The sequence below is a fragment of the Mastacembelus armatus genome, chromosome 21 (genome assembly GCF_900324485.2).
Source record: "Mastacembelus armatus chromosome 21, fMasArm1.2, whole genome shotgun sequence".
Classification (NCBI taxonomy): domain Eukaryota; kingdom Metazoa; phylum Chordata; class Actinopteri; order Synbranchiformes; family Mastacembelidae; genus Mastacembelus; species Mastacembelus armatus.
In genome coordinates this window covers 5415015-5431701 of record NC_046653.1, presented here as the reverse complement: position 1 = coordinate 5431701, position 16687 = coordinate 5415015, and the positions used below count along the sequence as shown (strand labels likewise).

At 39.1% G+C, this 16687-nt stretch overlaps 2 protein-coding genes across 3 annotated transcripts; both read left to right on the top strand.

Moving 5' to 3' along the window:
• The first annotated feature begins 440 nt into the window (after positions 1-440).
• Positions 441-9056, top strand: LOC113124003 (protein FAM171B-like). The gene is made up of 8 exons (XM_026296442.1): positions 441-720; positions 4197-4430; positions 5041-5133; positions 5296-5454; positions 6017-6187; positions 6899-7015; positions 7196-7298; positions 7766-9056. The coding sequence occupies exons 1-8, from the start codon at positions 543-545 to the stop codon at positions 8718-8720; spliced, it is 2010 nt and encodes a 669-aa protein (XP_026152227.1). The 5' UTR covers positions 441-542; the 3' UTR covers positions 8721-9056.
• A 1328-nt stretch (positions 9057-10384) lies between these two features.
• LOC113124004 (uncharacterized) lies at positions 10385-15354 on the top strand. 2 transcript variants are annotated; one of them, XM_026296444.1, is made up of 6 exons: positions 10385-10513; positions 10788-11058; positions 11179-11307; positions 11620-11754; positions 11884-11930; positions 13532-15354. In XM_026296444.1, the coding sequence occupies exons 1-6, from the start codon at positions 10511-10513 to the stop codon at positions 13817-13819; spliced, it is 873 nt and encodes a 290-aa protein (XP_026152229.1). In that variant the 5' UTR covers positions 10385-10510; the 3' UTR covers positions 13820-15354. The 2 variants fall into 2 exon arrangements, with proteins under 2 accessions (XP_026152229.1, XP_026152230.1); XM_026296445.1 differs by lacking the exon at positions 10788-11058 and having other exon boundaries at positions 10393-10513.
• The last annotated feature ends 1333 nt before the right edge of the window (positions 15355-16687 follow it).

Sequence of the window (16687 nt, the reverse complement as noted above, 5' to 3'; positions counted from 1 at the left end):
CATCTAGTGGTAGAAATCACTTGATGCAAGTGTTTTGCTCAGTTGCTGTACAGCAGTTGTGGAATGTAACTAATATAAGTAATGTTACTGAGTAATGTAGTGCTTAATTATACGGGAGCATTTCATGCTACTTCGTGCTTCAACGTCGTTAAATTAAATTGCAGTTTTTACTCCTACTTTTTATATTCTAACTTTATTTACTTTTTAAAATCAGATTAATAGCACAGAATACAGCACAACATAAGGACCTGCCTGATCCTTGGTGAGAAATTCACCAGGAGTTTGTGGAGTAAAACTGAAATTATAAGTACAAGGTAGTTAAAATGAGCTTCCCTAAAAACTAAGATCTTAGACAGATGGAAAGAGCAGATCTGCATGGGCGTCACGGAGCAGCTAAAAGGGGAGGAGTTGAGTGCGCAGCTTGAAGCGCGCCTGGCAGGGATGGCAGTGGACTGGGCATCTCTGCTCTTGTTGAAACTGTGGATGAGAACTAGGCCTGTGACGAGTGAAAAGTGAGGCCGATCACCGACCGTCTCAGAGCCATGCGCCTGTTGATCTGTCTGATATCTGCGCTGAGTCTACGCAAGGAAGGCAACGCGACCGGAGAGCTGACTGCGACAGCAGGACGCTCTGTGCATATCGATGACAGGAACTTTTCAAAGCGGGATCACGTGAGACCAGAGCCTTTTCAGTACCGACAAGTGCTGGATCCCCTGCCAGGTTTGTATGCATCTCAACTGGAGCAGAATTTGTACTTGTGTATTTCAGAAAGGATATAAACTCAAAATAACATTGTAACTGGAGCAGAGAAGAAGACTAATTTAACATATGTTTTGATATTTCTGCTTATTTCTATTATCCATTATATCAAAGGCTTTTTGTAGCAGATTAGAGACTGTGGTGTTATTTAGTCAGCCTAGCCCATCTGTGTCAGGATTTGCTGTTGATGAGTAATAAGACATATGGGGGCTTTATGAGTAACTCTTCACCTCTCTTTTTACTGGCACAAACAATGCAGCCCTTTACTTTGTTTGTGCACTATTTACAATATGACAACAATGTATTAACTGATTTGGGTTTTTGGCTAAACAGCTAAACATCATAAAAATACAACCATAGCAGACTCATTCTTGTTTTCAACTCATTCTGCTCATCTCCTGCTGGTTAGTCTAATCTTCTAAAGGGAAATATGCTCTCCCTCCCCCCTGAAGTACATCTCTGTCTCACTCACGCACTCAGATGCACGCACTTTTCACGACAAGCTTCTTGTTTACAGCAGAGCAGTGGAGAAAAGTTGAAAGAGGGATTTGTGGCCTTGTTCACTTACCAACTGATTCATGCCTAATTCATTGGCCTGTAGGAGTACATCACCCCCGGTCTGCATTCAGGACTAAAACACTTGGAAATGTACCCAAACATGTTGCTGTCGCATGTATTGCTGCCAACCTGCTATCCTGTCCTGCCAAGCCTGCTCCTCCTGGACTTCCTGTCCCTTCGGTACAAAATAAAGTCTGTCCACTTTTCAAGGCACAACTCACAAATCCAAATGGGCATAGAGCATGCTGAGAGCAGTATTGTCATTGTTGTACTCCACACAATACTCCACAGATTTTAATCAGGTTTAATCACATAGCTCCAGGGGATATTTTAATTATTTAACTGGGGACTGTTAGGCACCCCCTCACCAGCATCTTTTGTCTTAAATCTCACTTCAGTTTGCTGACTTGACTGTCTGCAGAATAAATGGCCTAATTCCAACATATCTAATGTGTGTGTGTTGGGGGGGGGGGGGGGGGGGGGGGTCATGAGAAATAAATCCCTGTTGAACCATCTGTTCATCCTGCCTGGTGGTCTCATAGAACAGACCAGTCAACATGTTTCTATCCTTCCTGCGTGCCATGATTTTGGTTATACTGTTCGGGGAAGTGACCTGTCCAGGGTGTACTCCTGCCTTTCACCCAAAGAGAGCTGGGATAGGCTCCATCAGATCCCTGTGACCCTGGTTAGGAATAAGTGGGTATAGAAAATGGATAGATGGATGCTCAGTGAAGTGACAGTGATGCAATATAATGCTCTACCTGCTTGACTGGTCAGCAGAATAAGGTGATGTGAGGGTTTCAATATTTAGATTTTTGCCATTCAAATATAAGGTGTTTTAATTTTTATAATTTAATGTTTGGTCAGTGGAAATATGTTTCCAATGTGCACACACTGATAAACAAAGCACTGAAAACATTTCACTCAAGAAGAAATACCTATTTTCTGTATGTGCCCAATAACAACAGCACTGACATGCTACATGGGATCTATTTCTCATCTGCCTCCTTGGTTTTAGGTGGCTTGTTTCAGTCAACATCATAAACCTCTTTGTGCTGTGGTTCACTTCGCCAAATGGGGAGATTATAGTAATCTGGACCTGTCCAGGGTGTACCCCTGCCTTCCACCCAAAGAGAGCTGGGATAGGCTCCAGCAGATCCCTGTGACCCTGGTTAAGGAATAAGCGGGTATAGATGATGGATGGATAGTAACCTGGCACAAAACACCTCCACTTCAGACCTTCTGTTCTGTTTAGCTATAAAGGCAGGACACAGAGAAATAGGACTGTCCTTTTCTTGATGTTCACTGGCACACAGTATGTATCCTGGTGGGATGACAATAACACAGTAAAATGATAGATATTTGTTTTATTTTGTGGCTGGTAATAAGGGACTCCTGGCAGCTGCAGGCATTTGTCTGCTTCTGATCAAAGGGAATAGTTAGGGGTAAGGATATGGGCTGATCTGGTTATCAGTCTTTGGCAGTTGCTGAGATGCTGTGAAAGCTGGTAGCACTTCAAGAGTTTTCAGTAGAGCTTTGGCAGATCATTTAGCAGCAGGATTATAGGCAGTCAAACTGCAAAATCAGCCACTTCAGCTGTCTGTCTCTCAAAATCCTTAGATAATGACACTTATGACAGTAAGACTAGTGAGATTGCAGCTATAGCACTACTGCAGCATTTAGTTACAAATAAAAAGTGCGATGAGGACATTTTTGTTGTCTCATAGCACAAAATAAGTAGGATATATATAGCTGTGAACCAGCTGCTGAGATTTATGGCTCACAAAAGTCACATCCTGCCTGAAAATACACAGAAACAGTACAGTTCAGTATAGAATATTTATAGCAGAGCCTTAGGTGATTCATTTCCTTAACTCTTTTAGCACAACTTGACAGGTCTTGTTTGAAACTCTAAACTTTCCTCTCTAAACTTTAATTGACCACAAAGCTTTAAAAGCATGGCCCCAGACTTACTCAGTGCCTACACTCCAACTAGATCACCCTGATCCTCGGGCTTTCAATTACTCTGCCCTGTGTGTGAGTTCCTGTGGACCAGGGACTGGTCAAGTCACTTAAAGTTCAACTTAAAACATTTTTATTTTGCCAGGCTAATGGATGAATTGTTGTTTCTTTGCTTTCACTCTGAATTTGTCACCCTGCCTATCTACCTACTGTAACTACTTATTGCAATGTTACATTCTTTTCTGTTTTAAATGGGAAGATCTTTGACTTGCACATTGTTTCTAAAGATGCTATATAAATATATAAAGAGAAATTATAGTATTTTGTTATTGTGTTTTTTAGTATTAAAAATGCTGTAGAGCTGAGCAGAAAAGGGTTTGTCACACTGAATGAATGGCACTACACATAGCGATTTGATTAATTCCTATGTTGTAAATATTGACTAGGGCTGCTTCAGTGTTCTGTGTGTCCCTTAGTCAATGATTGTTGGGATATGCTTGACCACCATTTGTTAACTCTGTGGGCAAGTAGTGATGCATTACTTTATTGTAATGCACCAAGATCAGAAATAAAGTCTGATTATGGTTCCCATAATCACACTTTTTTCATCAATGAATTTTCCTAATGTTTTGTCCATAAGGCATCACCTAGGTTAATTTCAACTGCAGCCAACTTAAGTAAATAAATACATGGTTGTGCTACATACAAGAGGTTGACAAAATAACAATGAGTTACAGTATCTTATACTGGGATCTATAATGTTACATTGTGTTGAACGTGTGTCATTCTGAGACTGGTGTTTTTTTTTAGGGGATTTCATGAACTTGTATGAACTTTCTCACTCAGCTGCAAACTGTTTCTCTTAAAGCAGCATCTTTACCTTGACCACAGTCCCATTTCATATTTTTTCCCCATAGGTTCTGCTTATAATCTGAAGGTCCAGGTTAATGATGTGCTGAGTCGCCAGTACCTGAGCCAGGCAGTGGTGGAGGTCTACATTAACTACACCAGGACCAACACAGCTCTTACTAGAGAGGACGGTGGTGTTCTGCTTCATGTACCTTATCAAACTGGGCTGCCTGTCATGGTTGTGGCCAGCAAGAATGGCTACATTTGCTCACTGCTGCCTTTCAAAACCATGAGAATGCCAGGTAAGATGTTTAATGTGTGTGTGTGTGCTTAATGTGGAGTTGAACAGAGTTACCACAGTTAAGGAGCTTTAGCTTATGGAAAGGTAGTACAGTTTTATGGATATATCAAGTACTTTTAGACTATTATGACTTTATGCTTAGTATGACTGAGGTGCATCTTTTCCACTGAAGCAGGAGTGCTAGACTTCTTTTCTCTTTTTGTCAATTCAGAAAATCTGTTGCTGCTTGACTTAGCATGTTGAGGCTTAACTCCATTGCATAGCTACAATTTCTCTCATCTGTGTGCCTGCATTTTTGACACAGCAGCAGTATTCTTCTTCCGAATGTGACATGCCAAATTGTGTCATATAAAAATTACAATGAAATATAATTTTAAAATGTTGAGATCCAAATACATCAGTGATTTTCTGCATTTTTAGGATGCAGTTTACAAGGCCAGTTTTATAGATTGAGTGTTAGATAAGCCCCTTACAGAGAGTGTTTGTGGAAAATCACACGTGTGAGCTGATTAAAGAGAATGCTACACTGCCATCTATTGGAAAAACATGTAAATGAAGTGTTTAACGCTAATTCTGCATCTTTCTGCTTTCTGCTTCTATCATTGTTGCAGTATTTTCATCAGTGACCATGTCACTACTTGGCCTGAATCGAGGGAACATCTGGCTCTTTGAAGACACTATCCTAATCACTGGCAAAACATCTGGTACTGTAAAAATCAACCAACCATTCTCATGCTTATGTTACCCCTCTATCTCTTTGCTTCTCAGTACAAGAATTTATTTAAATAAAAATATATCAGCCAAAGAAAATACATATATTTCCTCTATATTCAACTGTGATTCATTGTGTTTTGTGTTATTTGCAGATGCTTCATCCCACCCTGTTGTCCAGTTTTCCAAAAGCCTGTTGAATCTGACAGATGGCAGTAATGTCACGTCTGTTAAAGCTTATCTCACCATTCCCAACCTGTCATCAGAGAATCAGAACTTTTTCAACACTTTGGGTATTATCAGCAGTAAATCAGGTAACCATTTCAGAAAACCAGGTAACTATTTTTTCTATAATCTGATTTTAAACTACTATAGACATATATATTATACCATTTCTAATCTATTATAATTTTTAATACCATAATAGAAGTCAGTGTAATTGCACATGTAGGAATGAAAGTATTCTGTTTGACTTTGGTGGCGTCTAGTGGTTGTAAAAATCACCACCAGTTGATACTAATATAAATAAATAAAGATGCATATGAGCTGCTCCTAGTCATGCTTTATTGCTTTTTACAGCATATGCCATTATAATACTTTGAAGGATGAGAATAGATCTTATTCTATATGGTATGTCACTTACAAATTATGTGCATAACAGCTAGAACAAGCTGAACTGAAGCAAAGATGAAACTGATGCTATGGCTTGAGCAGGAGTAGCGTCAGTTTGTCAGACTGCTATATTATCCAACCAGTATTCAATAATACTGCAGTTTCAGTTGCACTGTTAACATTTATCTGAGTTAGTTTTACATGAGTAAATTGCTCAGAACATATATTGTACTTCTCATGCACACCATGTCTTGTTTTCCCAAGGGTATGTGAGTGTGGAGTTGAGCCCGGTGGCAGCTGTCAGCGTGCAGCTTTTCTCAGGAGACATAGAGCTACTTGTGAGTGGGCCCATAAAGATCAGCCTCAGAATTACTGACAGCCGTGGACTTCAGACTTCAAGTGTTGTTCCAGCCTGGTTCTTTAACCAGACCACTGGTGAGTAGAAGTCGTGATCATTTGTGCACGCAATTTGTGGTGCTAGTGAAAATGACTTTATGGCTTCAGCTTGTTGAAGGGTGGATGGTGCTCACTTAGAAGAAGATTACACTGATGTGTAAGTTGACATGCATGATAATTATCTCTCAAACTTTGATGCTTTTAAGGAGAAGTTCTTTTGTAGGAAGATCAAGTGGTTAGCTTGACTTTTCTCAGTTAATCATTTATCAACTGAACTTGTTTTAATATATTTATGATTAAAATCTACTTAGAATGAACATTTTTGTTAATTGATTGTCTTAGAGCAACAACTATTTAAGTCTCCAAGAATTTGCCTAATACAGTAGATGTGTGACATGATACTGTTGTAACAGATGAGCTGGTCTGTAATGATCTGACATGTAATACTTAGTGTTTCACTAACTTGGAATCTGAAGTCATGTTTCAGCACCAACTCACTGTCACTTTTCCAGTAGTAGATTGTGATTGTGACAGATACATAAGATGCCACTGACAAATAGAGAACACAGACATTTTGAATGAACATTTTGGGTTATACTTATTCTTTTTTCAACAAGAACCTAGATTGTTTTTGGAAGGAGAAGAGAACATTTATTTACGTATCTGACAGATTTGTGTTATTTCTGATAAATCTGAGACAAGGGTTTCTTTATAAACACTGACAGGTTGAGTTTTTTTTTTTTTGCCTAGGAGGATGGATGAGAAAAGGATTAGGGAAGGTGGAATCAGTAGATGGAAAACTGAGGTGGACTTTCACAGCTCCTCATCTTGGATACTGGATTGCAGCACCTTTGTCATCAACCAGAGGCAAGTGCTCTACAGTATATTTTATTCCTAACTTTTGAATAACTTAAATAACCAACAATAATTTGTTTGATTAAAAAATATTTTGAGATGCAAAAAGCCCATAGTTAATTTTATTATAATATTTTATTATAGTTGTTGCATGTCTATCTTCAACTTCTGACCATCTCACATCTGCTTCAGGTTTCTTTGAGCTTTCCATTCCCACTGACGTCCTGATGGTTCTCCTTGGTGGCATGCTTGTTATTATTGTCTGTCTGCTGGTTGGATTGTCATATTACCGCAGGTAACAAAGGCCTTCATCTCATCTTATTCTATATGGTATGTCCAATAGGTGGTGGTGATTGCTCAGCGGGAAAATTGTTGAATGTGTTATGACACTTTGTTTTTATCATGACATTGGGTTGCCTTTGAAATCCTCTTCAACTATGGTAAAACTAAGCTGGCTAGAGCTGTCCTTTGAGTAGGCTGCATAATTTTCAGGGCAACTTTTAAAGCCACCCCTCAGGCCATGAGTTTATTTTGTAATTATTAGTCAAGTATTCATATAGAAATGCTTCAATATTAGTAAAACACCAAGCAGCAAATCACACAAATCATTATGGCTATAAAAATCAAATCTATTATTTGCACAAATGAATATGTTGACAACAGCTGCATTCCCAATCATGGGATGATGAAAACGAATCACCTGTCATGTTGTGTATCATTGTCCTGACTCTGTTTAAAGGAAATGTCCTGTCTTGTCTACAGAAGTTCCATCAATGACTCTAAGAGAAAGAAAATCCTTGCAATGATGAGAAAAGACCAAACCACCTCCACATGTGATGAAGAAATTCATGAAGTATCTTCAGGCGATACCTCTCATCCACAGGATGGGCTGAACCAATCTGTCATAGAAAAGAGGGATAATCAACACAAAGCCTCTGTGAATTCAGTTCACAATGACAATGTAATAGCCAATCCCAATGCTGTAGCCATCACGCTGGAGTGTAATGAGCCAGAGCTTAACACTGATCTGAATGATCAGACGTGTTCGTACAAACCAGCAGAACAAAGAAGAGTTCCAGCAACACTGACTGAGAATTTATTTTTCTACAACCAGCCTATTGCCATTCTTCACGCTCCAGCATTCTTCCATTTGGAAGAGCAAACAGAACCACCCCAGCGGAGCAAGTCAGCTACTCTGCCCCGTGTAGGGGCTTCAAACAGTGGTGCCAGTGAGCCTCTGAATAAAGACAACATCACACAGACAATGACGAAAGGTCCATCTTTGACCCAGAACCAGGCAGCAGAAACTGAGGACCACCTTGGAGTTCTGGAGCCCATTCAGGCAGCAGCCCCCAGCAGCACATCCAGGGGTCACTTCAGCCTCCCAGAGTCAGTGTCAGTCCCAGGAACATTAAATAAAGTGCGGGACAGCAGGCATTCAGTGCACACCTTGGGTGAACTTTCTAAAATGCCCTCACCTCAGCCACCCCGGGCCTGGTTTGTCTCACTGGAAGGAAAACCCGCGGCTGAGATCCATTATGCTGTGTCAGATGAGCAGAGGAGACGACGGCCAGTGGAGAGTCGAGAAACCAGTTTGGACTCTGGAGTGGACATGAGTGAACTGAACCAATTGACTGGAAGGAGGGCCGTAACACTGGAGCGCAATGCTACTTTTGTCAAAAGCACATCCAGCAGTAAACACGCACCTCCACACTAAAAACTCTATGCTAGTGTGTTTCAGCACAAACAGTTCCATCTACGACCAATGATTAATTAATCTTATCAATATGTTAATGTTACAGTCTTACGTTACATTTCTGTGAAACAGATTGTATAGCAGTCATGGGTTGGTCATGCCAAAAATGATCCCTGTTTTTTAACAGCCATTACTCACTGCTGACTTCAACGTACCCAATTCTTTTAAAATTTTCAGTGTGGACAACGTTTCTAACATTTATATGTCCACCTCCAACAACACAGACAGCAGTATGACTGGGATTAATGAGTAAGTTTCTACACTGCAACAGTGAGCAATTAAAAAAATGTCTGAATACTTATGTTATTTTAACAGTGTCATCTGATTTATATTTATATACCATATGTGTATGCCATATGTATTCTGTTAATCATTTCATTATATTTTAATACAAATACATGAATAATACACATTCAGGTGATTAACATTTTTAGTGGTGTTCAATATACAATATATGAAATGATAAAAATTCATTATATATAAAAGGGGTTTTGTGATTTGGGAGAGGTTCATGTTATCATGGTCTATGTTCTGGCTTTTTGTCTGGGACTTTTATTTTGGTGTCCAGTTCCTGTGTCCCTTGTAGTTGGTGTTTCTCCATTGTGGGAAGTCAGCTGGTCGGCTCGCAGTTAATCCATGGCCTTCCTGTCCTCCTGAACGCCACCGCAAGTGTGTCTCTCTGTGGTTTCTCCAGTGTTTAAAACTTTCTCGTCATACCCCGGATTTCCCAACCCTTGCCAAACTCTAACTGTCAAGGAAAACTAGATTTTGAAATGACCAGGTTGGGATAACACGCCATGTGATTTATATGGCATGTTCAAACTTAAAATAAGGTACTGTGCCTTCCCAGTTTCACCGGTCAGTGCCTCCTGTCGGAATTCATGGTTATGGACTCTCCCTCTTCCTACTCTGGAATATCAGTTCTCACCGTCTGATTACTTACCTCTATATACTTATTGGTCCTGGTGCCTCCTGGTTCTGATCCTGGCTGCACCCTGGACACTTTTGTAGATACTTCGGTTTTCTGAGGTTTTTTTTTCCTCTTTCATGTTGATAAAGTCTCTATCTGTGAACTTGGGTCCAAAAATAAATTTATAAACTAAATCGTGACACGTGTTTGCAGTAAAGCCACACAAACTGTCACTAGATGCTCTCTCTATGATCCGTGGACCAATGTTGGCACTGAAACGGGGAATAAACCAATTCAGTGTTGTTCAGTGTGCAAAGAAAGCCAGTTTTCCTACACAACTCCATTTTTTATGAACAAGTGGCTTCAAAGTTTCCTCTTTTGTGCCAGAAAGTAGTAACAATGAGATTACACTTACATTGCACTTTTAAAAAAACATCCATGCAACTGCACCCCTTTGGTTACACCAAGGTGGTCACAAAAAAACGTGGCCGTCTTTATGTTTGTTTTTGTGAGTCACTGTTATGAAAAGCAAAAACAATTCATGTAAGTTTTACATTTAATTCTGTTTTTGACTAGAATCAAAACAGGTTTGCTTTTTTGTCTTTGTGCTTAAAAATGTAACTTTTCTTTTCTTTTTTTTTCAAATCAAAAATGCACAGATGAGGAACCTCTTTGCCATGTGTTAGGGTTTGCTTGGGGCTCCTCCCCTGTTGACACGCAGAAGGAATGAGGAAGTTGATCACGAAATTCACGAAGCAAGAACTTTAGTTTCCATCTACTTTAAGCCTGAATCATAATCTTATCTGGTTTTCTGTCAAACTACTACAAGTCGAACAAAATAATGGTATGTTATGTTTATTGTCTATTTCTGTAGTCATAGAGAAACTCTCCAGATGTGGGGCTTATATACTTGATCAAACCGTGTTGCTCAGTTTACTTTTCTGTGTGCATAAACACGATGGACTCGTCATTCTACCTACAATATCTTTCAGTCACCATATATAAAACAATGGACCAGTGATGTGAAATTAGGTATATTACATGAGGGAACATAATAAGCATGTGGCCCTATCAAAATGTTTGACTTTTTAAGTGTCCTGGTTTCTGTGTCATTATAGGCGGTGGATAAGCTGAGGTCAGAGCAAAAACAGCTTTGTGTGTGGCTTTCAGATGACCCCAAATATATCCTTAAGCAGTGTGGAAATCTTTTATATATGAATGAATACAAAGAGGCAGACAAGCAAAACAGTGCAATACAGAAAATGAAAGTGCTGTTGGGAATAATAATTGAAAAAGGAGAAGATGCCTGTCAGAAATTCATTGACATTCTAAGGCAACATCAGACACATTACCAACAACTGCCACAGTTTTTCAACCCTAACACTCAAGGTAAAGTCTGCCATAGTCTACTATAACTACATTTAATAAAACCAGATGTTGAAGTTACCCTTTTTACAAATGATTATAAAACTGAGTGAAAGACAGTATCATACACAATTGTGTTTGCAGGGTCACACATTGCATCTGTGTTTGCTGATAGTAACAGCATTGTTACCAGAAGAGAAATAATAAATCCACAAGCAAAATCACTCTCCATGATGATCGAAACAGTGAGTCATCCAGGGAGTAGTCAGTCTGGTAAGCATAAATCTTTCTCATGTCACATGAAATGATGAACCTAATTTTGTAAAGTATATTGATATGCTCTGCTAAAGCAACTCTATTTTTGTTGCATAGTTTATACAGTTCTATTCTGTTTGGAGTTGCTTGATCAAAACAGGTTTCAATCTCACTGGCTCTTGATCGAGGTGGAAACATGGTGGATGACATAAATATTTTGCACTTGTTTTCTTCAGTCAACTATTTACCTTAAGGGTCCTGGATTTATTCATGTGTAACATGCTGAGCACTCATCTTTTGTCTTTAGCTGAGCTTTTTTTCTTCTTTTAGGGAATACTGAGGGACAAATTCTCCCAGCATGCTACACTGCACGTAATAGTAGTATAGCATGTGCTGATACAATATCAGGTGCCATTATAGACGGTGATATAAATCTGTCAGTGTCTATAAAAACATCACAGTCAGGTAAAATTTTGTCAGTTTCTTACATCTGGTAGATGTTATAATTACATTTTGTGTGTCACTTTCTGTCATTTGTAAATCAAAGTATAGAACAATAAAAGATTTTTTGTTCCCACACTGTTTTCTTCCCAGCTACAGTAAATGAGACACCACTACCTTCAAGGGTACAGTACATGGAGGTAAAAACTTTCACACACTGATAGGTGTTTTTTTTTTTTTTTCATAATCATCCAGGATAGTAGAAATTCAAACATGCCATTTTAATGCATCTATACTTCAAAATTTCAAAGTTAACACTGAGATGAGTCCAGTTATTGCCACACTAAAGCCCAATATTCATGTTAACTGATGTTTTGACCTATTACTAGGCCCCACAGCAGCCATCAAAATTTATAAATCTGCTGGATCCTGTGAAATGCAATTCCGTTCTTATTTGACCCAGATAAAAACATTTCTGCCCTCTTCTATAAGAAAGAGAAATTCTCAGGAGCTTGTGTATGAATGGTGCTATACAAATAAATTTGCCTTGCCTTGCCTTGAGCCGGCCTCATAACACAGCATTGCATCTGCTGCTGTTGTGGCTGGCCCCACTGGCTTCGGGGCAGTTTTCATTTGAATGCCATGGCCTGCTCAGTGCTCCAGCTCTTCTTTACATTATCTAGCTCTGTCAGCCCTATTAGTAGGTACAAGTTAGAAAATCAGCACTCTCTATTCTGGTGCACATTTAAAACATGTTTGACTCTTCACCCAAGCAAAGAGCAGATATGTGTCAGTATGATGTGACCTTACAGAGGCCTTACAGAGCTACCATTATACCTGCTTAGATTACTCCACAGTGGCTGGCCCAGCTCTCTCAACAGTGTATTCCAGCATCCATGATAGTTAACTTCCAAGATAACCAGCATGCACCTCAACCTACCATCCAGCAAATCCCAAGTAGTCATCCTCACCCTGCTGTTACAGTATCTCATCTTAAGTAACAAATCAGCTACTCCTGTCTGCCTAACTAATCCTCTAAGCTAATTTGCATGCTAACATGCCCAGGGCACCATATAAATGAACCAGCGCAACATGTTAGCAAGCAACAGGCTAAAACACATTGGTTACCCTAACCAAACAATTTCCACCATGGTAACAAACCAGCCAAGCCTCTTTTACTACTTCATTTTAACCTCACACCACACCAGTTCACTGCACTAGTTCCCTATCTTTGTCCCAGTGTCAGCCATGTTTTTCACTCTCTATTTCAGACTGCACCCTCTTATACCTACGTCATTTGAAAACTGATTTGCCAAAACCCCTACAGTGATATTAAAGGAAATTAATCTCCTCCAGTTCAGTTTAATACTGAACTGTCGATCTGTAACTTTGATGTTGCCTGCCAAGTCAATCACAATATGTAATTTTCTAGACATCATGTGTCTATGTCTATTTTAAACAAATGAGATTTTGACATATGCTTGAGTGAACAACAGTGAACCCCAGTTTGCTCCTGATACATGTGTGTATCAGAAGCTCTTTCCCTGCTCTCCTCCAAAGATACACGGGAGCAGAGAGAGGAAAATGGGCAGCTGCAATAATCAGTAGCCCCACTAAGGAGCACAGTCACACCTAAATATCACTTAGAACCTATTTAATCTGCATGATTTTGGCCCATGGGAGGAAAACTGCCATGTTTGACAGTAGCAAAATGTAAAATTTGATGTAATGAACAAAAACACAGCCACAAAAATTGCTAATGTATAAACATTTGATAAACAAAACCTTCTGTCTTTTGTAGGACCCGGTTGTAAAAATGATCATGAAGCACAAAGTGGAACTCATTGACTGCTTGAGGGCAGATTGCAACTTCATTCTGCAACATGTACATGCCAGAGATATTGTCACAGACAGACAATACCAAAATCTGAAGTGTGTCCCAAAGCCAGAGGAGTCCATTATTAACCTGATTGATCAAGTTATTGCTAAAGGTCAAGAATCCTGCTCTTCTTTTGGTAAACTTCTCAAAGAGCCAGAAGTTCTCAAGACCTATCCACAGCTCAAAGAAATCACAAAAGATTGGTTCTAGACAAAGGTTGACTAAATAGATTCAGCTATTTAATACTGTACAGTACATTTGGAATACCATCTTTCAAAATTTCTTGATTGCATTTATATATATATATTGATAAACAAAACCTGCTACATGCTGTAGCCACCCATTTTGCTATCACTGTGGTGAGCCTATTGCTTGTGGAGTTGTCCATCTGTCTAAATTTTTCTAAATGAATGAACAGTCTAACATATTGTAAAGTTCAATAGCAGGCTGCTGCATATTATTAACTAAACCACTAGAGGTCACAACTGTACAAGTTTTGTTTTTGAAATTTTGAATTTAATTGCCAAATTAATTAATATTACAATAGCGTATTGGACACTTTATTGGAAATGGACGTTAGACTGATATTGGTAATAACTCCTTAACTCCTTAACTAAAGTTGCCTTTAGTTAATCCTAGACCAAGGTCTACAGGGTTTATCTAATCAGAGCATTCAATCCAATACAATTATTTTTAGTCACAAAAAAAGGACATGGACAGGATCACATCTGACTGCCTTTGCCTTGGACAGAGGCCTCACACATGGGTTTGAGCCAGTGATGGACTCTGGATGTGAGGAGTTAAGAGTGCAGAAGCAAGGTGGCTGGAGGAGCCTTTTGGAATGGAAACAGTCTGACGCACTTGGTAGATCATAAAATGCCAGCAGGATTAGCGCTGGTCTAAGGGGGGCAGTGAATGACAAACATACTGAACACTTGTCCCACTAGCATATATTTCCCTAAAATTTTTATGGATCTTACTTCTTGTACAAAAGCTAACACACCATAATGCATGTTTTTGTATGCTTTTTATACATTTCGCTTGATATAGCTCAAGTTCTGAGACTTGAAATGGGCAAATGAGTAGAGCTAATACTTCCTAAAGAAGATTAATTGCCTTTGATAAAAGGCTGGTGTTCCTCTTTTTTTGTTATTAAATTGGGATGTTTCCTGTCATAGAAACTTCATGTAAGGGGTAATCTGCCATTCTCCTCATTATTAATGCATTTTATCTGACACTCTATATTGTTGTCTACTTAAGCCTGGTGTTCATGGAATATCAGAATATATTAACGTGTCCTATTGTTTTACTTTTCTCCTGCCATCCTTACATGGGTGACATTTTTACATGCCACTGCACTGCCAAGCTTTTGCAGTGTGAATCTCTACCAGGCCAAACAGTCTATCGCCTCCACAGCAGACAAAAATGGATTTTCAAATCATTTAGATTGTCCATTGTCAAGACTGGATCTGAGTGTAAATGCTGGATACCCCACTGCTACAAGACGTATGGTAATGGTGTTTTCATGTAAATGTACAACCTTTTGTTTGTGGCCTCTTCAATAACAGAAACATGGTCTATTCACAGATCAATTCACTCCTCTTTATAAGTGTATCATTGCAACAGTCTGCTGTGGATCATTCTCACAGTGTCACATATTTTAATCAAATCCTATCAGTAGCAAGAGATATAGTGACATTTCTTTGTATTTGAAAATGTTTATTAAAATATTTAGGTGCATTGTTCTGATGTTCCAGCTTCCCTCTTTCTGGTCTTCAGCAGCATCCCTGAGGAGCATTATTACCACATCTGCATTCTAGCCATGAATATGTAATGTGATCATGTAATTTTAACATGTAATAGCTTTAGTGGAGTGTGCAGACTCAGGCAGTGCTTGTTAGCAGATTTACTGTAATCCATTTTGGGCCTGAGTCGTCAACAGCAATATTATAATTATAATTATAGCATATATCCAGCTGTATGCATTCCTACACATTTCAACTGTTAGATTACCATTGGATATCAATCATGTTCTGCTTATCCTGGACCATGTGGGGTTGGGTGGGCTAGAGCCAAGCCCAGCTGACATTGGAGAGGTGGGTTACACTGTGGACAGATCCTCATTAGTTTATCATAGGGCTGACACAAAGACGCCGATAAAAACACATTCACACCTACAAGAAATTTAGAGTAACCAGTTAACCTAACTACAACTTGCATGTGTTTGGACTGTGTGAAAGTACCTGGAGTACCTGGAGAAACCCACACAGACACAAGAAGAACATGCAGGCTCCACACAGAAAGACCATTGGTCAGCCAGTGTTGACAACTGCCCCACTGTGTTTCCTTTAATCAGAGATAAATTAGTTGAATTTGTTATTTTGTTATAGCTTTAGTGTAAAAAGTTGACTTGTTAGTTCTAATGGGCATAATGAACTATATCATGTAATTACAGGCAAAATGTTCTTGAAAAAAATATTTAGCGCTGTTTCATAATGTTATCTTCCAAAATGTTAATTACGAAGACAATTGAGATTTGTGTAGCTGAGGACACAATGAGTTGGACAGGTTCCATATGCTATTTTAACAATGTTTCTCAGAGGTATTTTGACATAATCCCCCTTCTCCTACAGTACATTCACATGCCCAGCCCCCGATTGACCCAAAATAGCACTGCTTGGCAGAGATGGGTTCAGAAATAGCCTGGAGTTGAAACAAGGCAGATATGGATACCCTGAGAGATCGTTTGGTCTCAAGTGTCATCTCACTTCCTACATTTTATTTGTATCACACATACAGTACATATGTCTGTTGAAGTGCCAGGCACATACACTCTCATTCTCAACATCTGTAGAGTTGACAGGGGTTTACCATTAAGCCTATTTCATGCTGTATATTTTTGGGTTCAAGCAGAATGAACTTGAGCTTACTGAAATATGTTTTGTATTTTTTCTGTGTATTTGTAGACGAGGACCAAAAGCAATTTACTTTCTCTATATTTTTCTCTTTATTAATAATCATAATTATTGTACCATATTAATTTTACGGTACACCTACGGTACTTAAGTAGCAAAAGCC